The sequence below is a fragment of the Tamandua tetradactyla genome, chromosome 2 (assembly GCF_023851605.1).
Source record: "Tamandua tetradactyla isolate mTamTet1 chromosome 2, mTamTet1.pri, whole genome shotgun sequence".
NCBI lineage: Eukaryota > Metazoa > Chordata > Mammalia > Pilosa > Myrmecophagidae > Tamandua > Tamandua tetradactyla.
Genome location: NC_135328.1, coordinates 115,359,360 through 115,382,942, shown reverse-complemented (window position 1 = coordinate 115,382,942; position 23,583 = coordinate 115,359,360). Strand labels below are relative to the sequence as shown.

General features: G+C 39.1%; 1 protein-coding gene across 5 annotated transcripts in view; it reads left to right on the top strand.

Moving 5' to 3' along the window:
- Positions 1-23,583, top strand: part of NTRK2 (neurotrophic receptor tyrosine kinase 2) — a 371,375-nt gene that overhangs the window by 90,219 nt on the left and 257,573 nt on the right. For 4 of the 5 annotated variants that reach the window (XM_077148538.1, XM_077148537.1, XM_077148540.1 and 1 more), the window contains one exon: positions 929-1,028. In XM_077148538.1, the coding sequence (XP_077004653.1) occupies positions 929-1,028 (100 nt within the window). Of the gene's footprint in view, positions 1-928; positions 1,029-4,063; positions 4,204-23,583 lie in introns of those variants that run through there. The other variant, XM_077148542.1, reaches the window with a different exon arrangement.

The window sequence follows — 23,583 nt, the reverse complement described above, 5'->3', positions numbered from 1 at the left end:
CCCTTCACAGAGAAAGTTTGCCAACTCCTTGGGTAGAGAATCAAACTTGTATTTTTCATAGGTAGGGCCTTAGGCTGAGCAACAAGAATGGAAGGAGATGCATAGTCCTGCTTCTGTTCTTGTTTCTAAAATGTTAACTTGAGCTCAGTGTAGCCTTATGCCTCCCTCAGCAGCAGTGTGACAGTGTGATCCCTGTTTCCACTTGTTTCTCTGTTCTCTCTCACTCATGGTTGAGGCAGGATTCACTGTTGGAACCCACTCTCTCTACTTATGTCAGGCACACCTTGCAATTACATTTTTAAATTTACAAAGCATTCTTAATGACCTATAACACCCATACAGAAAAGTGCACCTATCCTACACCCCCATGGGCTTTCACAGGCTGAATTTCACTTCTAGGTTAGTTCATATGACTTTTGTTCCCTTGCAGTCCCACTTACCATGCCAAGATAAACTGATGTCTAAGAACCACAACTGCTAACTTAAAAACATCTTTCTATTATGGACAGTTTTCACACATGCACAACAGTAGGGAGAATCATATAATAAATGCCTTTGTACCCTTCACCAGCTTCAAAAAAATTATCAATGTTTTGCCACTCATGTTTTTTCTCTGTCTTGTGTGTATATGTACACATAAATATACATAAGAAATATATTTATGTGTCTATACTTTAAAACTGTCAATTGGATGTCGATTTCTATATGCTTTAACTTATGCTTCCTTATTTGTAAAGTAGAGAAAATGATGGGCTCTTGATAGTTCATTGTACAGTTGTTGAGAAGTAAGTGAATATGTAAGGCTTTTGGAGGAGATTGTTCGGCTTTCAATACATGTTAACTTCTTCTCCTCCACCTCCTCCTCCTCATCGTCATATGATGATAGAGAACTAAAGCAAGGTTGTACCTACCCTTCTGCCTTTCCTAGGTCTATGCAGTGGTGGTGATTGCATCTGTGGTGGGATTTTGTCTACTGGTGATGCTGTTTCTGCTTAAGTTGGCAAGACACTCCAAGTTTGGCATGAAAGGTAAGAAGGGTTCTGTTATTTTGCTTCTTATGTGGAATCATTTTTGGCTTGTGACTAATGCTAATTACCAGTCAAGAAGGAAGTGGCTAGATTTACGATGACTTGGTTTTAAGGATGAAAAAAATAGCAACAAGGATATAATACTACAAATCAAGACGGAGCAAGCAAGATATTGTTGATTATTCAGCAATCCCCACTTTCCAATGAAAACAGTTGCCCAGAAGACATGGAACCGGTGCCTTGAATATCAAGTGACTAAGGGCAATGTAGACAAATAGGACTTGATTTTTCCCTTTGTTTCCAAAAGGGAGGCGGAATATAGAGACAGTAGGATAGATATAGATCCATGTACTTTGTGCAGAAAGGACCTTTCCCTAATATATTTGACTTCCAGATCTTCAGTGGCATGCGTTTGGGGTTACTACTGTTTTCCAGATTCTCATCTTTTGAAATTTAAGAAATAGACTAGGGAAGCAAAATAAGGGCAGTCACTGGTGGTCTGCTGGAGTTATGTGAATAAGTGGCTTTTTTCTTTTTTTAGTGGAAATATTGTCAGTGCTGGATTGAACATTAGGGACTATGTTGCCTGAGATTAACAGATAATTGTTCTCTTTTAGAGGATTGAAAATTATCTTTTGAGAAAAGAAGATGTATAAATGCTCTTGTTAAATAAATAGCCAAGAGTTTCAATGCTTTTGCTTTGAATTTTATACTTATGCATTGGCTAATGTGCTCTTGTTGTATTGTGTGTGGTCCCTTAAATAGCCACTAAGTCTGGGAAAGCCATGAAAAAGGTTTAGTTGGTGTCTTTCATTACTTGTGTTGCAGAGTAGGTCTGGTGTGTTAGCTATATATGTGTGGTGGGACTCCAGTTGCTGTGAACATTGCATGCCTACTTGGAAGGGACAGTTTAATTAACAATAAGTTGCCTGGCATACACTGGGCTCTGGGGTAGATTAGATCTATTTCTCATGTTTTCTCCTCTCTTGATTGAAATTCTTAGATCAGTGGTGAAGGAGGTGGGATGGGGGTGGGGGGACGTGGTCAACTGGCACTTAACAATCCCCACCCCCACCCCCGAACTCTTGCCTCTCTCTTGTTTGCTGGTCCTTGATATTTTTTTAGGAAGAGAAAAGATCTTTCATTCTCCAATTATAAATAAGACTTGGAAAAGGGACTATGCTACAATGATTTTAATTCATTCTACAGCGATAGTTTTCAAACTTGACACTGCCTCAAAACAGTCCTGCAGGGCTTGTTAAAACCCATTGCTGGACCCACCCCCGAGTTTCTAATTTAGTAGGTCTGAGGTAGGCCTAAGAATTTGCATTTCTAATAGCTTTCTGGTAATGCCATTGCTGAGTAGCCCAGGCATTCTTTGAGAATTGCCGTTCTGTGAAATAAACGTGGGCTACCAGGCCTCTCTCTGATAGAGGCAAGGTGTGGGGGAAGGCATTGCAACCCAACTTCTCTCACCGCTTCCCAAGCCTTTCAGGCCCCTGGATTTCAGTTGGCATCAGGTCTGGGCCAGGCGGCACCTCTCCTCTTGCCAGCTATCTATAAGGGCATTTTGTCTTTCTCATTCTATCAGATGCTTTCTTTCCGTAGAGGAACTTGGAGTGAATGGACCCAGCCTAGATTTTCACCAGTGAGTACCAGGCCCGACCAGTATAACCTACCTTTCCTAAGGGGTACAGTTTGAGATTTTTCATCCTAGGGGCTTTTGAAAGAGAAGATGTGTCCAGGTCCTCCTGGGAGCTCAGCAGGAATGTTGGGAATTCTTAGAGCAAAATCTGAGAGTCCCTCCCCACTCCTTCATCTGTGCAGAATTGTCTCTCAAAGTTAATGTACTTTCTGAAGTCCACTAAAGAGGGTGGGGCCAGGGTGTGTCTGAAAAGAAAAGGTAGCCATTTTGCTTCAGAGAAGATTGTATTTCATTTGGAGATAGAAATACTATTTTATGTGGATAATTTGGGATTACCGCTAAAGCACCTGTATTCTCTGACTATAATCTTGGAGCATCCTTAATGAATTGTAAGAAAGATTTTGCTTAACCTTGTAACAAAGTCAGTAAATGACTTCCCTCATGGAGTAACTAGGATATCATAATTTTCTCCCTTATTCCTAAGCATAAATAAAAATTATTTCAGAAATTTTGTTTGGAAGACTCACGTTCTTATTTAAAATAACTTAATTTTTCTACTTTTAACCTGTGTATATAACGGACCTGAGCTGAGGTTATTGTTTTACCAGTCTTTAGGGATTTAGAAGTTAAAATGAGGATCCTGCCAAGGAGTGTAGATGAAACTGGATAAGAAGTGGTATTTAAAAATTAGTGTAATTTAATGTGCTTTAAATGCTACTCGAGGTGGGATTATTGCTGAAAAGGGGAAGAGTATGTAAAAACACTATTTACATCTTGAGATAACCATGATGAATGTTGGTCATGATTTCTGAGTAACATTGGCATGAAATATGCATAACTTTGGCCCAAACTACAGACTCCTTCTGAGTGGTCAGTGGTTGAATAGGCAATGAACTATTCCAAATATAATTCCTACACTCAGAACCATCTTTGGGGAGATTGTGTTCCATCATTTTTCTCTTATCCTGGAGAGAGAGTAAGACTCAAAGCTGGCTGGCAGCCCATCTTCGGGCACCTGCAGCTTTCTACCCAAACCTAACATTGCAGAAAATCCAGCCTCCAGCATCGATTGTCTTAACCAGTGATAGAAACCGCGAGATTTTAATCTACAGTTTAATACTGTTCATTTTAAGTTTCCCGATTAACATAAACCAGCCAGTAACCTCTTAAAATCACCCTGCAGCTCAATGCAGGGCAACTCAAGCTGTATGGACTGACCTGAAACCCTAACATTATTTATGGTATTGCTTTTATTGGAAGATGATCTCTAAATTCCAAGCAGGGAGCTAAACCTGGACTTTTAGATACAGCCAGTGAGATGGGGGTGTTTTCAGTAGAGATGGGTCCATTTGATGTTAAGCCTCATTAGGACTTTTTCTTTGTTCTGTAGATTCATCATAAACCAAATGTTGATGGTGCAATCCAGAAGAGGCAGGACAATTCATATCTGTTCATCATTACATATTCAGTGCCTCACCCAAAGCTGACACTCAATAAATGTTAATCCAGTGAAAGAATGATCAGAGAGGATTTGCAATTTTATCCACTTTTGGTTGGCAAGTGGAGAACAGTTATAATATTTGGAGGATGGCTAATATGTGAATGGTTAAAGAGAGACACTGGGATTTTTCTAGGTTTCTAAAGGGGCCAAAGCCCCACCTCTTTTTTTCAATTTTCCAGATAAGTAATAGTCATAGTTAGGAGGTCATTGTGTCCAGATTTTGTCTTAGGACCTGTTGGTTTTCACACATGGCTTTGAACAATTATTGCAGTTTAAGTTTGGAGAATTCCCTTCATCCATGTTGCATATGAATATCTTCAATTTTTGTCTCCTTTGGATGTATAGTCTTGGAGTATGTGCCTTTGTCCAGTTCTGAAGCAAGCTGAAGTGCCAGATGGTGGAACATATCTTAGTGCTAATGTAGAATTCATCTTTCATGATTGATTGATATATTTTAAGCTTTATGTTGATAGTGTCCAGTAGGATTCCTGCCCTGTTTCATAAAGAGGTCAGGAGGTGGAATTTATCCTATTCCAGTTTTTTCCATGTTCATTTCTGTGCGTTTATACTGTCCTGTTGGATTTTGGAAGACTGAGTTATCTTAATTGCAGACACCCTAAATAAAGCCCCTCTTAGTGCTTGGCCAGCTGTAGAGATATTATTCATATGTGTGTTTAATACAAATGCATGGAATTTACAACAAATCTATGTTGTAAATCCTACGACATAGACTTAGATTTACATCTAAATCTATATTTGCATTGATCCCCCATATGTAAATATATTAATTTTAACTATTTTCTTCTAAGGTCTGCTTCTTATTTTAATTTTCACTTTCACTTTCACTGAAATAGGGCTTTGGTAAAGAGGTGTGCAAAGAATTTTCCAGGACAGCTTCATTGCCAGAAAAATGGGCAACCAGACAGTTGAATGCTGCCACTTGTGTTGCAACAAGTCTTGTGTTTAATTCCCACTTTACTTTCTGGCTGCCTTTCTTAATTAAGATGTAGAAGGGCATATGAAGGAGAAATGGAAGAATCTATGCCCACAAGGGCTGTCAGGTCTTCAAAGAGTCCTCTCCAATCTGGAGCCCTGCTTGATGGCACTGATGGTATATGGTGCTGGAAAAAACTAAGGGGGTGTCATGGTCAGGTTCTTGTGGATAGACCTTTTCTGAATGGACTAAAAACATGAAGATATTTGTGTCCCATGTGAATGCACACCACAGGGTGACTTCAGCAGAGGAAGTTTTTGATAACCAAGTGAATAAGATGACCTATTCTGTAGATACCATCAATCTCTTTCCCCAGCAACTTCTGTCATTGTCCAATGGGCTCATGAACAAAGTGGTCATGGTGGTAGGGATGAAGGTTATGCATGGGCTCAGCAACATGGACTTCCACTTACCAAGGCTGACCTGGGTACAGCCACTGCTGAGTGCCCAATCTGCCAGCAGCAGAGACCCACACTCAGCCCCAGATATGGCACCATTCCCTGAGGTGGTGAGCCAGCTACATGGGGGCAGGTTGATTACATTAGACCACTCCCTTCATGGAAGGGGCAGTGATTTGTTCTAATTGGAACAGACACATACTCTGGATATGGGTTTGCTTTCCCTACATGCAATGCTTCTGCCAAAACTACCATCCATGGGCTTACAGAATGCCTTATCCATTGTCATAGTATTCCACACAGCATTGCTTCTGATCAAGGAACATACTTCACAGCAAATGAAGTGTGGAATGGGCACATGCTTCCGGAATTCTCTGGTCTTCAACCATGTTCCCCATCATCCAGAAGCAGCTAGATTGATATAACAGTGGAATGGTCTTTTGAAAACTCAGTTACAGTGTCAACTAGGTGACAGTACCTCGAAGGGCTGCGGTAATGTTCTCCAGGAAGTTGTGTATGCTCTGAATCAGTATCTACTGTATGGTGCTGTTTCTCCCATAGCCAGGATCTATGGGTCCAGGAACCAAGGGTGGAAATGGGAGTGGTACCACTCGCTATTACCCCTAGTGATCCACTAGGAAAATTTTTACTTCCTGTCCCTGCGACCCTGAGCTCCACTAGTCTACAGGTTTTAGTTCCAAAAAGGAGAGTGCTTCCACCAGGAGAAACAACGATTCCATCGAACTGGACTCTAAGACTGCCACCTGGTCACTTTGGGCTACTCATGCCCTTGGAGCAACAAGTCAAGAAGGGGATTACATTATTGTTGGGGTGATTGACCCTCACTATTGGGGGAAATAGGACTGCAACTACACAATGGAGGTAAAGAAGAGTTTTCCTGGTATATGGGAGATCCCCTAGGGCGTCTTTTAGTACTGCCATGCCCTGTGATTAAAATCAACAGAAAACTGCAACAATCCAATCCTGGCAGGTCTACCAATGGCTCTGAAACTTCAGGAATGAAAGTTTGGGTCATCCCACCAGGCAAAGAACCATGGCCAGCTGAAGTGCTTGCTGAGGATAAAGGGAACATGGAATGAGTAGTGGAAGAAGGTAGTGATAAATATGAACTATGACCATGTGATCAGTTACAGAAATGAGGACTGTATTGCTGTTTTGTTCATGTTGTACTATTTAAGTTTTAAGATATCAAGTTAAAGAATGAATATTACCCAAGGACTTGTACCCTATTCTGGAGAGATTTAATGTATTTCTGGCTATATGCAGGACAGTTGAATATTGTTAGGTGAAAAAAATGTACCCTTTATTGTTTTCTATTTAGAAATTAGGTATGGTTTAAGGTGATGAGTATAACTGCCAGGTTAACAAGGGGTGGACTGTCATGGTCTGGTTCACGTATCAACTTGGCTAGGTGGTAGTACCTGTTTGTCTGGCTGGGCAAGTGCTGGCCCGTCTTTGCTATGAGGGCATTTCATAGAATTAAATCATGATCACATTGGCTACATCCACAGCTGATTCCATTTGTAATCAGCCAAAGGGAGTGTATGCTTAATCTAATCACTGGAAGCCTTTTAAGGAGGATTCAGAGGAGACAGGATCTCTTCCTGCTTCGGCCAGTGATCCTCTTCTGTGGAGTTCGTCCAGACCCTCCATCAGAATCATCAGGTTCACAGCCTACCCTACAGATTTTGGACTCTACATCCCCACAGTTACGTGACACTTCTATAAATTTTGTATTTATGAATATTTCCTGTTGATTCTGTTTCTCTAGAGAACTCTAACTAATACAGGGGCCAAGAAGAGAGGAGTGGGTTTAGCCCTAACCATACTGGGGAAAAGTAGTTTTTGCTGTCAGCTTTCTGTTACTTGGTGTTCTAGTTTGCTAGCTGTCGGAATGCAATATACCAGAAATGGAATGGCTTTTAAAAGGGGGGAATTTAATGAGTTGCTAGTTTACAGTTCTATGGCCGAGAAAATGTTCCAATTAGAAATGTCCAGTCAAAGGCATCCAGGGAAAGATACCTTGGTTCAAAAAGGCCAATGGAGTTCAGGGTTTCTCTCTCAAGTGAGAAGGCACATGGCAAACACAGTTAGGGCTTCTCTCTCTCAGCTGGAAGGGCACATGGCGAATATGGCATCATCTGCTAGCTTTCTCTTCTGGCTTCTGGTTTCATGAAGCTCCCCGGGAGGCGTTTTCCTTCTTCATCTCCAATGGACTCTCCACTTCGTGGTGCTGCAGCATTCTCTGCTCTCTCTGAATCTCTCATTCTCCAAAATGTTTCCTCTTTTATAGGACTTCAGAAACTAATCAAGACCCACTCAAATGGGTGGAGACATGTCATCCCCTAATCCAGTTTAACAACTATTCTTAACTAAATCACATCAACCAGGGAGATGATCTCATTACAGTTTCAAACATACAGTATTGAATAGAGACTATTCTACCTTTAAGAAATGGGATTTATATTAAAACATGGCTTTTCTTAGGGGGCATACTTCCTTTCAAACCAGCACACTTGGCTTCTCTGATACAAGTCCAGATATGATGTTTATTCTATAAGTTCTCACACACACTTTGTCTTTCCAGAGTAAAATACCTAAGTGATCCTAAACAATCCCAGAAAATGAACTAGAAGAGGAACCTTTTCTCTAATTCAACTTTAAGAGCATCCAAGAGTCAGACTTCCTCTGTGGCCTCCTCTCCATGCATCCGTAGATGCCTCCATCCTGCTATGTAAGATTTAGATTTTGCCAATTCGTAGTTAACGGAAAACCTACCCTGCCTAAGGATGCAGATCCAGGTTTTCTGAATGTTAGACTTGAGCCCACAGATTAATTTTCTCATCTTGCAGATGACCTTCTAAATGCCTTTCTACAGCAACCCAAGACTTAGCTGTTTAAAAATAGTCTTAAACATAGTGCAGCCAAAGCTAAAGAGGTTGAAGGTTAAACATTTTACATGAGCTGAGAACAGTTCCAGAAAGTTTAGGAGGTTGAGTTTAACAGATCTTTGGATCAACTTTTAAAAGAGGGAAAAATGAGACCAAAAGCCAGAAACATAGTTGTAGCAACATCTAAAGGGACAAAAACTGTTTTCGTATGCTTTTTTTTTTTAATTGAAAGAAAGACAGCATTAAAAACCTATAACAGTAATACAGGATAGCATTCTTATTTTTCAAAATTCCAAATAGTTGAGAAATACAGAGTATAAAAAGTGGAAATTCACCTTCACCCTCCTCTCCCATTATCATTTCCACTCCAGGCAACCTTTATCTAATCGGCATGTGTGTCTTCCATCAATAATCAAATACATAACTTTGTTTGTTATGTAGATAATCAAATAGATAGGTTTATTTTGTATTACATGAAGTCATTATATATCAGTCATGTTCTGCATATTTTTTAAGGTGACCACTTGCATTGTAGATCTTTCTGTATTGGTACCTAGTTATCAACTGCCTTTTATTTAACAGTATTTTGGAGTTGTCTGGCACCTGGCTGCTTGGGTGTGAAACTTGACTCTGTCACTTACAGGCTGTGACTTTGTGCAAGTTTCTCATTTTTTCCTGTTTCAGTATTCCTAGCTGTAATGGGGTAATGATAATACCTACCTCATAAGCCTGTTCCAAAGAGACTGAGTTATGTCTGTGAAACACTTGGAAAAGTTCCTGGTACTTAGTATCACTCTATAGATATTTACTTTTATCACTATTATTATTACAAATGGATTGTGGTTTATTTAACTTTTGTTCTTTGAATGGACATTTAAGTTGTTACCAAGTTTTCAGAAAGTTATTTCAAATAATACCTTGTATGTAAAGATAGATACTTGGAGATGGGTTGCCGAGAGAAAAGATGCATATATTTTAAATCTTGATGGATGGTGCCCAGTTAACCTCCATAAATGCTTTACCAGTTTTCACTTCCAGCAACTGTATCTGAAGGTACCCATTTGTTTATACTCTTACCCTTACTGGATGGTATTGATCTTTTAGGTTTTTGCTGATTTGGATTTAAATGATAGTTTGCTAATAAAATGAACCATCTTCATCATGTGGTTATCAGCCATTTATGGTTCTTCTGTGAAGAAAAAAGTGTTTTTTGTTTGTTTATTTATAGATTTACTTTATAAATTATGTATACTAACCTTTTGTTGGTCATATTTTCTAATAGTCTTTTGAATTTTTTATGGTCTCTTTGGGCAGACAAAAAGATTTACCTTTTATAGAAAAGCAAATTTGTCTGTCCTTTCTATCTAAGTTTTGAGTTTTGCTTCAGAAGGTCTTCCCCACCCTAGGATTGTAAGCATACTTCACTCGTTTTACTCTGCGTGTAGATCCTTAATCCTTTGGTGTTTCAGTTTCCCAGCCGTGGTGACAAATGTCACACAAGAGATTGGCCTAACAACTGGGATCTAGTGAGTGGCTCATGGTTTCAGAGACTGGAAGGCTTGCTTGCTTCCTCTTGGGGTCAGTAGCTTTTTGGCTGGTGGGCAATCCTTGGATTTCTTGGCTTTCCCGTCATGTGGTGATGTCCTCGCCTTTCTCTTCCAGGTTCAGTTGAATTTCAGTTTCTGATTCTCCCCATGATTCTCTCGCTCTCTGTCTGACTTTTGCTCTGTTTATGAAAGACTGTAGTAATCCAGATTAAGGCCCAACCTCCTACAGTTGGGTCACACTTTCACTAAAATAACATCTTCAAAAGATCCTGTTTACAATGGGTTCATCCCAGAGGAACGTCGGTAAAGACCAAAAATATGTCTAAATTGGGGTACAGAATTTAACCCACCACATTTGGCAATTTTTTTTTTCAAAATTTGGTGTGAGGTTCTCTGTCTTTATGGAATAAAATTATTTGAATGAATTTGGGTGACATTTCCAGAACAACCGGTAGTATTATTTAAATTTTCTGGACTCAAACAAAAATAAATTTAGAAGAAAACTTAATAGTTAACTCTCTTATTGTAAAGTTAGTGATGAGCTTTTGTTCTTTCTTGTTTTAGGGGAATACAGACCTCACAAAATACCAAAGTATCATCAGAGATAATAGGTTTCCACAAGAACTCTTTTATTTGTCTATCTATTTTTGTATGCTGTATGACGGGGTTACATTTCATTCTTTTTTCCATGTGAATCCTGTTATTGTAGTACCATTTGTTGAATTTTTGTTTGTTGCATTTTGTTTTGTTTGTTGTTTGTTTTGCTTGTGTTTTGGGAAGTGCATGGGTTGTGACAATTCTACCACTGAACGACCCTTGTACCCCCCCACAGGAACCCTTTTTATGTTGCCCACTGCCAGCTTCAAATTGAGCTCAAAATGTGTCTTAGCACTTTCTCAGTAGAGGACAAAATTTTTCAAAACCAATCAAGTCTTCAGGAATTTCAGAAAAGACATTCGGTTGAAAGAGACATTTGGTTTAGTCACTGAGTCATTTAACAAACTGAAAAATGTTGTGTATCTAAAGAAAAGAACTAGTCCAAGTAGTTTTCCTGTCATTTGGAGATGTCATAAAAGGCTTTTTCTGTGTGTTGTGAAGTGATGATCTACTTTCCAATGTCTCTACTTTTAGTGCCAATGCTCGGATTATGTATGTATGAGAACAGAACATACTTTTTTCTCTGCAACGTATTGAAAATGTGTGTAGAACTTCTAAGAACTGGCTAGATTAGGCAAGAGAGGAAGCAGAAGAATCAGCTTATAATTTCGAATTTACTATCTTACCCCAGCATTCCCAAAAATCTTTTAAGATTCAGGGGAAAGCTCATGGTAGCTTGTAATATGGAAAATGCAGGCAGTATTGCTGAGTGACTTCCCATCCTACTACTTTTACTAAAAGGTAAAAGATCTTTCAGGAAATTAGATTTTGTACTTAAGATGAAAGCCATGAAAATTGTTATCTCTTTGCTCCTCCATAAACCACTTGATGAAGCCATTTTGACCACCTCACACATATTGTGATGTACTTTATAAGGAAACTTCAAAATTCAAAAATCTGGGTGATGCAACAGTGGCTCAGTGGCAGAATTCTCACCTGCTATGCCAGGGACCTGAATTATATTCCTGGAGGGTGCCCATGCAAAAAAAAAAAAAAAAATCCAAAAATCTACTGTTTTTCTTCTCTTTTCTCCTCTTCATTCCTCTTTTACCTTCCATTTTCTTCTCTTTCATTTTGGCCTTCTATATCTCTGTGCTTTCTAATTTAACGTTCTTTCTTCGCTCTTGATTTGCTTCCTTTTTATCCTTCGTGTCTGATTTGGTTGAACAAGCTTTTTGGAATTTATGAAGAAGGCAGATAATAATATGACTTAAATATGCTTTGATTTTATCTTAGTTTATTTTGGGCAAGAGATACTGAATGGCTATAGAAATAAATTTAGCTCTAAATCAGCAGAATTCTCATGTGACACAGTCTGTTTGAATACTGCAACTTCTTCACATTTATAGGCTATTAACTCTTTAAGTCTTCAACCTTAGAAGCATATAGAAACATAATAATGTGAATCAGACACACTTTGGTTCAGATCCCAATTCTCCCAGTTGCCAACCATAAAGTTGGACAAAATTTAAAAACTCTAGACCTTAGCTTCCTTTTTGGTACAGTGAGGAAATAATAGCCATTTCTCTGGTGATTCTAAGAGTTAAATCAGTGCTTAGTTTAGTGCTGGGATCATTGAACTAATTCTGTAAGAGGTAATTATTTTTCAGATTTGTATTATAAAAGTACATCATTAAGGAAAAGAGTATAGAGGAATTTATAAGGAGTCTGAGTTGCAGAAAAAGTGTCACAACCATATTAGTGTATATTAGTGTTTCAAGATTTATTAGTTGATTTTATAGGAAAAAATGTAATTTACCTTGTGTCTGTATTTTGTGGGCACGTATCATAAATATATAGTTGTGGAAACATGCTTATTTTAAGCCCTTCTGCTAATAAGATTAAAGATCTAATGTATGAATTATTGCAAGTTCTTAATTTTAATGTTTTTTAAACAATTCACCTATTTAAATTGCTTGGGGGTTAATGAGAAACCAGTTTTATGTATTTACTGATTTAGCATGTAGGTTTTACTGGTTTCTTTTGAGAGGAACATTTACCGAAGGAAAGGTGCAGAAAGGAAAGGGGTACGGTGGGGAAGGGAGTTCCCCCAAAATCATTAGTTTAGATCTAAAAACTTGAGCTCATTGAGCCTCGTGTTCTAATGTGTTTTCCTCTTGCATGGAATGGATTGCAACTGCTAAAATGATTTCTTTTATACAAAAAAACAGGCTGTGATATTTGATGTATTTACAGCCTGCTAGAGAGGAAAAGAGGGATTCTAGAAAAACTAAATTCTTCCTTATGTAAAAGACTACACATCCATATTATTATAAGGATAGACCAAAACGCCACATTTCCTGTGAAAGAAGCCAAGGCTTGGCCTGGTGAATGGAGACGGAGACTTTTATTTGCATCAAAGTATTAGCAAAACTTCATTGGCTTCTTCTGTGATTTTCTGGGAGCTATAGCAGCTGACAGCTTGTCTTTAGTTAGTTAAGAAGTTAATATTTCTGAATTGAAAGCAGAAGCGTCACTTTAGTCCCAACTAGTCAAAGTGGAAGGAAGGAAAAGGATCTGAGTTTAGGAGGTGGGAGTTGAAAGGTTTAGGAGGCGAAAGGGTGAGAAAGAAGGAACATAGACAAGGAAATTTAAAGGTGGGGGGAGTATTTCTGCGCTCCCGGGCAGAGCTCACCGAACACAAGATGGAGGGAGGTAAGTCAGCACCTGGGTGATGGCGTGGGCGGTTTTTAAGCAAGGGGGGGTCATTTGCGCTCCGGAAGGGACAGTTCTCTGGAAGTCAGGTGTCTGGAAGGGGCGGTTCATCAGTTCCGGAAGTCAGGTGTCCGGAAGGGGCGGTTCCAGAAGCCGTGTTGGGAGGGGCAACACAGCTTCGCAGCTCCAGTTGCAGTGTTCTTCCCGTTTCCCCCGACGTAACAGGAGTGAGGTAGGAGAGGCGAACGTTGGGAATGAGTGGCATGTCTGTTTACAATTTTGATTGTCAACTTTAGTTGTCCCAGCAAACTTGAGTAACATTAACCACCAATGGAGCCTTTTCCACTCTGACTTCCTGGATCATCTGTAAAAGCAAGTAGTGTAATGACCAAAAATAAGAGAGTAGAACCAAAAGATCATCTGAGGGTCCCTTCCACCTTTAATACCTACTATCTTGTTACAAACCATTCGACAGAATCACACACTCATTAAAAAAGTCTGCCGTGCACGTCTGGTAATTTCCTTTATTCTTTTCGTGGGAAATGCCATAGTCTTTTTTTCCTCCACTAAGGAAACAGTCTCCCACCATTAACATATGAAGTATTGTAGATGTAGATCAATACTAAATATCCTTGGGTGCGTTTTCAAACTCGTGGTCGTCTCAAGCGAATATTACTTTTAATTTATAAATAGAAGCCATTTCTTGTTTCGCTAATATTCCCAGTGACTCTGTTTACTATTTATTTGCAAGTAACATCCATCCTGGCAGGAATGCCTTTGTAATATAAGCTTGAGAGCAGAGATGAAGCAGCCCTGCCCAAGCTGTCGCTTCCTGGAATGGTGTGGGTCAGGAAGAAGTTCAACAGCTGGGCTGTTTCCCAAAATTTTAAAGCCAGACTTCACAGTGTGGCTTTGTTATTTTGTTTGAAGTAAATCCTTGGAACGTTTAATTTATCCATATTGAAGTACTGTGCATTCTGTAGCCCAGAAGAAATAATTTATGTATTACCTACATTTAACATTTCCTCTGTGAGTGCAGACAATTGCAAGATGGTTGTATATACATATATATATCTTATATATATATAATCCCAGAAATATTTATTCCTCACATTATATCTTAATTCCTTACCTTGACAATGGGTTGAGGAATCGCTAAAATGTCAAGAATTGGTTTAAGAATGAAGTAGGTGCATATCTCAAGTAAATAATGCAATAGATGTGACTATTTTTTACTGTTAAAAAATAGCTATTTTAAGCCCTTTCTCCACTGAGGAGCAGAAATTTAATCTATCACATTCTAGATAATCTCAGACATATAATTGTAATCACGAAAAATTCAGCATTTGTTCCATCACTTTTCTCCCCAGTTCCTCAGGTTGTGTGTATCAGGAAATAGAAAGTAAGAAGTGCTGCAGCTTGGCGAGAGGACATATGTCCCACTGGTGGTCATTTCTACGTGTGGTATCTGCCAAGTTGTCCATCTTCCTCCTTGTTCCTGGTCACTAGTCTGAGGAAGTCAGAATTTATATCTTGTGTTCCTAACTTTCTCTCCCTGCAAACAACTTTCATCTCTCTCTGCAAAGCCATCTTTGCAGCTCTGGGGACACAGGAGATGTGATGAAACTGGCCCCCAGTTCTCTCTGCCTTTGATAGACTATGTAGCCATCCCTACTTTGTCGCTTTCATGCCATTACAGGCTTGGGGTTGATCTAAGTGCACATAAGGTCAGGCTGTTTCACTGTTAGTGATGTTAAGTGGGATTGCTTTTTAAGATGGTGACCACCAGGTCATTTCCTTGTAAATGTAAGTTTTTCCTTTTGCAATTGGTAGGTGACTTGTAGGACATTTGGCCAATAAGCCTTTCCTCCAAACTTGAACCTGGTGGTTTTAACATCCAGAACCTGATCTTTTCCTGAGTTATTTAATTTCTAAGGGTTGCAGCATGGTGCTTTTCTAATTCAATCATTCCCTCTGCATACTGGCCTTCTTCCATAAAAAAAGAGCCTTCTGTCCTTGGTCAAGGGTTTCAACTCTTTTATCCTAGTTCTGCTTTGATAACCCATTCTGAGGCAATGGGGGCTTGCTATCCAGAGGCCTACAATAAGAGGATCATGGGGTTCAGAAAAGAATAGCCACTTTTTCAAAAATATATTTCATTATAAGTGTATGATAAACTTAATTCCTTCTAGGAGTCCTTCCTGCGATCTTGTAGTTGTTGGTAGAATCAAAGACAGTGAGAGCTGGCAGCAAGCTTAGGAATCATCCAGAGCCTTTACTACATAAACGAGGACATTGGGCTTGGAGAATTTAAGCGACTTGGCAGATCCAGAAACAGACACCTGGCCTCATGACTCCCGCTTTATTGTTTTATGCTGTGAGACTAAGAGACATCATGCAAAAACCCCACAATAAGACTTCTTCCATGCCCAAGTCACTGTATTAGCTATATATATAATATGGCATTTATATGTATTGCCATTGAATAATGCTGTATTTCTCAAAGCTGGTGGTCATAAGATGATTTTATTGGAAAAAATATACCTGAAAAAATATTCCTGCCATTCTGTACTCATGGTTTCATGGTATGATTGTTTAGGATAAGGCTAAGTTAAATAAAATTGAAATAAAAATATTAAGTAAATAATTTCATTGTAATCTAAATTTTAAAAAGACTGTTTGAATAGGACGATCTTAGGGCACTGGAAATTTAATATTGACTAGGCAGAGGAAAGTTTTTGCTTCATGAAGCTTAAACTTTAGTGGTGGGAAAGAAACAAAAAATGAGAAAAAATATATAGATGTTATCTTCAGGGGATGGCAAATGCTATGAATACAAGTCAAGCAGGGCAAAAAAAAAAGTCAAGCAGGGTAAGAGTGGCATCATAGAAGTTTTGAAATTTTGCATGGTTAGGAAAAGCCTCTCTGATAAGATGACATGTGAGCCAAGAGATGAAAAAAATGGGAGTGACCATGCAGATATCTGAGGGGAGAGCACTCCAGGCAGAGGAAAGAAGACGTGCAAGGGCACAGAGGCAGAAGTATGTCTGGTCTGTCCAAGAATCAGCAAAGGGGCCACTGCGACTGAAGCAGAATGAGCAAGGGGAAGAATAGAAAGAGAGGCAATTGAAGAGATGCAGCTCACACAGGAATTGCAGGTTATTAAGACTATCTCTGAGTGAGAGATAATAGTATAGAAGGTACTTGGATAAAGCAAAAAACTTGCAAACGTGTATGTAAAGTATTCAAATGTAGGCAGCACTGATATAGTCATATATTAAAGTAGTTTCTTATAACAAAAGATGATTGGGGAAAAACACATATGTCTGGGGAGTGAGGGGAGAAGTGTTCATGATCTAAGGGTTTAGAGAAAATTTCATTTCAGGGTTACGAGAATGCTGCCCTCACTCCCACCCTTCCCCCTACCCCATCCGTCTACAAGTACTCATGTGCATGCATATGTGCCGCTCTCACACACACACCAAAGGATGGTTTGGAAAGATTTTAGTGTCTGTACTTCCCCCAGCTTTACGCACTCAATAGAATGCCGTAATTATTACTTATCACGTGATCACGAGCACTTGTAAGCTGAAAATGGTTGGAACCTGTCTTTCAGTTATGCTTTCATATAATAAAGGTTTTCATATAATCCTTTCTTGTTTTCAATCTGATTCCTTTTATACACCCCAATTCACTGAAAGGTCTAGGTCGTTAAACGGTAATTATTTTCATGTTTGATATAATTTGAGTAAAGTGTTCTCTTTTTGAAATATCAGTTGGTATTGGGAGAAAAGTGCCACCATTTGAAAATCCAAGTGCTGTGTTTTCGGAGTAAGCAAAGACATTGTGGGAAATTTTCTATTTTTTTTTTCCTCTTTGTGATGATGAAACATTAAATAGAACCCACGCGTTTTGCATGGTGTTGCTTGTAACTCAAAAGACAAGGCTAGGATGGGCCATGGTGGCTCAGCAGGTAGAGTTCTCACCTGCCATACCAGAGACTTGGATTCGATTCCCTGTGCCTGCCCATGCAAAACAAACAAACAAACAAACAAAAAAAAAAAAAAAGAAAAAACAAGGCTAACGCTTTAGGTCAAGACTGGAAGATTTTTGAGGCCATGCATTTCCAGAGAGGACGAGAGTACATTTTGATTTTTGTGCTTCTCATCGTTTTGACTAATTACCAGTAGTGTTTTGCCATCTTGTGGCCCAAATTAGTCTTCTCTTTTGAGTCACTTTAGGTGTTAAGATGAAGGATTTAATTATCCTGTGACCAGACCTCCTTAAATCTCTTGTTCTATCAGTATCCTTCACCCACCTCCACCTCCTACTTATTGTCTCTGTTTTACAAAGTATTTTATTGACTCTCACTTTTGGATGTTTTCTACCCTCTTCTCCTTTCTTCCCCCATACTACTTCGCTTTCGACTTTGACCGTAGGTAACCTCTGCACCCCGCACTTGACCTGGGTATTGGATTCTTCCCCAGTCTTCCTTATCGTCACGTGGATCATCTTCTTTATGACCTTCCCAGTAATTCAGATTTATTCAATTATATTTTCTCACCTTATTGCCTAATATGCTTACAGGTTAGCAAATTCAAACTAACTTAGATATTACCAGCAAAAAAAAAAAAAGCGTATTTGAAAAGACGGATCTAGCATGTATAAATCTGCTTAGTGAGACTCTAAAACTGGAAAACAAGGGTCACAGTTTTGAGTATTCCCACTCATTATGGATTTTTGAAAATCAACAGTACTAATTTTGGTTTGAGTTCTCAGTTCTCCTTCTATTCAGCATCTTATGCTACATATCAAATTGTTATAAATTCCAAGAATTTTCAATTACAAAACAATGCATGGGAAAGCAAAGAAGAAGCATAGTCCCACTCCACATTCTCAGAATTTAAAAATACCAAGGGTTGGATACACCAGGTATGAGTAGCTTTGTCCTATCATTTTAGCAAACGTGTCAACCCTGAAATGATGATTCATTGCAGTTATTTTGTAACTGTAGTAATCATTGAGAATTTTTTTTGAGAAAGACAGTCGATCATTCTCAGGCTGAATTTTCCCCTCTTTCCCCACCCCCAGTATTTTCTGTTCATCTCCTCAACTCCTGTAGTGTTCTGAGTGTCTCTTAAAATAGAAAACAGCCTCTGCCCCTTGGTGGAAACCATTGTGGTTACTGACTATTTACTTACATATATAATTGCAATACACATCTACATGTAAAAACTTGAGGTGCCCATTAACTATCTGTTTTATCTCTCTATTAGGCCCCTCAGAAATTCCACATGATTTTTGTTTTCATGGGTCTGGTTATTCAGCACTGTAGGTGTACTTTCCTGTTGCAGTTCTAGGCTTCCAGATGTGCTGACTTAATTGTCTTTAAAAGGTTATTTATTGCCCAAATTATAAATGTTATTAGAAATTTTTTTTAAAGTTGGTGTGTGGAAACATTCATGACCCCAATAAATTAATTCCATGTGCACGTAGAATTATTTTGGTGTTTCCTGTTTCTATAGTCATGTATAACAATGTGTCAGTTAATCCTTAAGTGACCCTGTGGCACTTTCCTACCCAATTGACTGTCTCTATGGAGTGCTCATTACATGAAGTATTTAAGTCAGCATTATCCCGTACACACAAGGACATAGAGGCATGAGAGGTTATATTTTTAAAACTATGAGAATTTACTTGAATAGTCTTGAATCTCTGTTCTATAGAACTTTGTTAACTACATGCATAAATTGTACAGCTCAGTTTAAATATCATCCTAGAAACTCTGAGCTGTGCATGTGGTTGGATGGTTAGATGAATAATGCGTATGTGAAAGAACCAAGGAGTTGCTGCCAGTTTCTCTCTTGGTATTTGAGAAGGTGGACATTGCCCTTTCCCAGTTGTTTCTGTCTGTGCAAGGTCTGTGCCCTCTATTAGCAATGAGCACAACTTTCTTCAGGAGAAAACTAGAGCCATAATAGGTTGAGGAGCTCATTTATGATGCTTGAGGGCAAATACTCAAAATTGAATTTCATACACTTGGAAATATTTGCCTCAAACTTAGTTCCTTATAAAATACCAGAGAAAAATGAATTCATTTACCATTAATGTGTTTGGTGAGGAACAGACTCCCATGGTCTAAAAGAAGCATCTATGCAGATATGTTTCCATGAAATTTTCTTGATTAATATGGCAAAAGTCGTCAGTGCTGTGCTCAGCAGCCCTCCAGCTCCCATTACTGGTTCTGTGCCCTCACCCTTGGCTTCTATGTGTACTGGCTCCTAAAGGGTAGCTCCTGGAACTTTCTTCAGAGGGATACCCTTGAACATCTGAAGTTCCTCCCCTGACCCCCAAAGCACAAACACAACTCCCAGTGGCTGGGAATTAACTGCCCTCCACTCCCTTCCTCCGCCCCATTATCACCCCTTAGCCAATGGCTGACTGTGCAGAAGTGTAAAAACCACTCTCTTGCCTTAAGACTGGACAAACTCAAGTTCCTTACAGGATCTATACCATGATTCGCACTCCAGAGCACCCTGGCACATCAGGCTGAGGCTGAGGCTTCACCTGAAATTGCAGCCTAGCTTGGCTTCTCCTCTTCCCTCTCCTGTGTCTCCCCCTCTCTTCCCCATTCCTCCTGGGAGCTCTTCCCTTGCCATGAGGATTCCTCTCTGGGCCTACTTCTGAGGAACTGGTCTAAGACAATTCACATTTGCTGTAAGAGTGCTAAGAAAGTAAATCTGCCACTTGGCACTTTCTATCATATCTTTACAACTATTTTATATCTTGTTTGCTAATTTGTACCACATGTGTGCAAGTGAGTCATCTCAAAAGTCAACAAAATATTTAACTGCTGTCTAGACTATACTCACTGCTCATTGAGGGACCACTGTGTGTCAGGTCCTTGATACATAATCTCTAATATTCATGACAATCCCGTATTTTATGTTTAAATTAGTTGAAATCCAGAGAAATTTATTCATGTATCCAAGTCACAGAGCTTTTTCTACTGCTGCTTTGATGATTCCCTACTTCCTGCAGTATTAAAACATCTGCTTTTAGATGCTACCAAAGAGTCATTCCAATATCAAAGTTCATGACATACCAAACTTGAAAGGGATTGTTTTCTTATCAATAGATAATAACATACATTATAAAACATCAAACTTAATTTTACAAAATGACACTGATTGAAAATGATTTGGGGTAAGCACTTGAGTCAAGCCATATTGATTTAGTATGTAGAGAAAGATCTTTGTCCTGTTTCTGACAGAATCTGGGTAGGTCAGAGAAACCCCAAATTATAAGATGTTCAAAGCAGGTCAGGCAGGACTTTAGGGATGCAGGGGATGGAAGTTTCTTTCTTGGCTCTTCCTCTGGGGTGGTCACACTGAGTCCTGTGATTTTGTTGTGCCAGGATGCTATTTAGAAACTGACTTTCTCAGGCCCTTGAAAGGACCACAGTGCCCTCAAGGCTCTAATTCATCTCACAGCAGTTATCAGACTATCCTCAGATAAATCCTTAAAGAAAACAGTGAAAGGATAATAGCAATGATGGCACAGCCATCTGAAAGGTTTTCCATCCCACATCTGTGTCAGATCCGGTTTGAACTATTTGATACAAGCCCTATATATGTGAAAATGCCAGCAGCAATACATGAAAACTGTAACAGAGGCTTTTCAAATTTCAGTATGGTGATGTCAGTACTTGTTACAGACCATAAGCTAGTTTCTCTTTCTGGAGAGCTCTTCTCTGTCCCTTTGGTAATTTCTTACTCATCTTCTAAGATGAACTCAAATATCACCTCCCTTGGAAAGCCATCCCTGACTTCCTCAGGAGGGACAAAGTCCCCTTTTAGTAGATTTATATTACCATGAGTAATCATCTAGAAAATGCTTAGCCCATCATAATATATTTAGGTCACCTATTAATCCTCCCACTAACAGAAAAGCTCTTCAAGGTCAACAGCTCTGTTTTATTAACTCCATTTCCCCAGTGCTTGGTGGTGTGCAATGCACAGAGTTAACCCTCAATGTCTGTTAAACTGAATTGAACTATGAGGTCGCGAGAAGGCTCCAGGTGTTTTTGGTATGCGGGATTTATTTTGGTAAATTGTTCTAAAGTCATTCATGTGAATTGGACTAAAGAAATACTGAAGAATCAAGGATAGTGGGAACACTTGATCAGGCTTTTGGGACCAGGGAATCTGGAAGAGAGGAATGGAGGCTGTGTCTGGAAGGATGGGAGAAGTTTGGTAGTTAGATGCCATCTGAGGACCACTTCGGGATATAGTGTAAGAGGTGAGAATAATGATGGAGGAGAACTGTGGAGAGGATACCCTTATGAAATGGTAAGGAATAACATGAAGAAATTTGTGAAATTGGCACTTGAAGTAAGAAAGAGGTAGAAGGAGCATGGGGATGAAATTTATCTCCAAGCTCTGTCATGCTCTATTTCTGTGACTAGCCTTTCTGAGTTTCACTGTATCTGTAATTTGGACATATTTTCTCTGATTTAGCAAGGATTTCTGAAGATAACATAAAGAGTAATAAGATAGTGCTCAGCAAATAATAGGCATGCCATAAAGAGGCATAGCTTTTTGCATAACCTAGCGAAATCTTCTGTGTATTTCCTTTGCTCCCTGGTTCTTTGAATTGAATGTTTATATACTTTTCAGTAATGCAGATTTCCCTCCTATAAGCACACTAACACTCACAGTCAGATATTCAAGAATTATTTTAGTGTTCTCTAGTAAACCACTATAGAAGTTTTCTGATTTATATGCGTTTTATGAGTTGTTACAGATATTTGCATTAAAAATTTTTAAGTTTATGCAAATATTATAACATTGATATATATGAAATTTACATTTATTTGTTTTTGGAGCCTTTCTATCAAAATGTGGTCCTTGGACAAGCATCATCAGCATCAGTTGAGAGCACATTTAAAAAAGGCAGAACTTCAGGCCCCGTCCCAAATCTGCTGAACCCGAATCTGCATTTTAAAAAGATCCCCAGGTGATTTCTATGTTCCTTAAAGTCTGAGAAGCACTGTCTAGCATACACAAAACATCAATATCGAGCATCCTTTTGTTCATGCTTATTGTGCCCAGTTTCATATTCATACCTTTAATAGAGTGCAACAACTTTGCAATTTTTCATCCTAGTAGCTTCATGTGTGCTGTTTCATAAATTATTGCCCAAGAGAGCAGTAAAGCATCTCTGAGGCACATAGTAGGTGTGCCTCACATACATATATACATGTATGCACATACTCTAAAGCTTTTGAAAAATAATCTCTCAATATGAATTGATTATGTTTTAAAAGCTTTATTGGTAGTAGGTGTCAAGAACTTTGAAAGGTCTCAGATTTTACCCTGTTTGCAAGCTACCGAGTGAGCCTGCCCCAATTTCATGGATGCTGGCGGAAGACATGGGATGCCCGGATCAGAGACAAAAGACTTTATTACTCACTGTATAGCAAGCAGCACAAGCAGCATATTCATGTCAGCTCTCCTTCGCCCAAGTCCCATGTGTTAGAGAAGAAGAACTCTGAGGTCAGGGATTCTGACTCTTTTAAGGTGGGCGGTAAACACGGTCAGGAGACACTATGTTTTCTAAAGCTATTTGCTATAAAACATCCTTAAGAAGATAGGTCAGAACAAAAGGCAGGCAGTGTCTCTCTTTGCGAGATACCAAAACATGGACCGTGAAGAATTGTGTCCCAACTCTAAGTATCAGGTCATCTTTATTATTAGGTTTCATAACAAACATTTTGTTTTTTTGGAATCCAGGAAGATATATCTCCTGGAAACTCTAGGTGGAAAAAAAATTCAGTCTGGGCTTTCGGCTAAGCACCTTATGTGAAGGGAGAATTTATAAATAAGAAAGCAAGTACATCATAAATAACAGGGATGACTGTGACGCTTCTTAGCATCAGAACTTCTTACCCTTCAGGTGTTAAACCTGTTCACATCCTCAAGTTTGAGAGATTTGACAAAACCTAAGAGAGCTCTGAGGAGTGATGAAAAGATTGGCAAAAGTAGTAGGAAGAAAAGTAGACTTAGATTAGGGCTAATGGTAACTTTCTATTAGCGTAATTAGACTTGTCTCCAAATGCGGCTTCCTTGGAAAGCAGTTGGTTCCTCTTTACTCTGAGTATCTAAGTAGAGGCTGGACCTTTCAGAATTCCTAGGGCCTTTCTAACTCCCAAAGAGCATGAGATTTTGGAGAAGAGAGAGCTGGA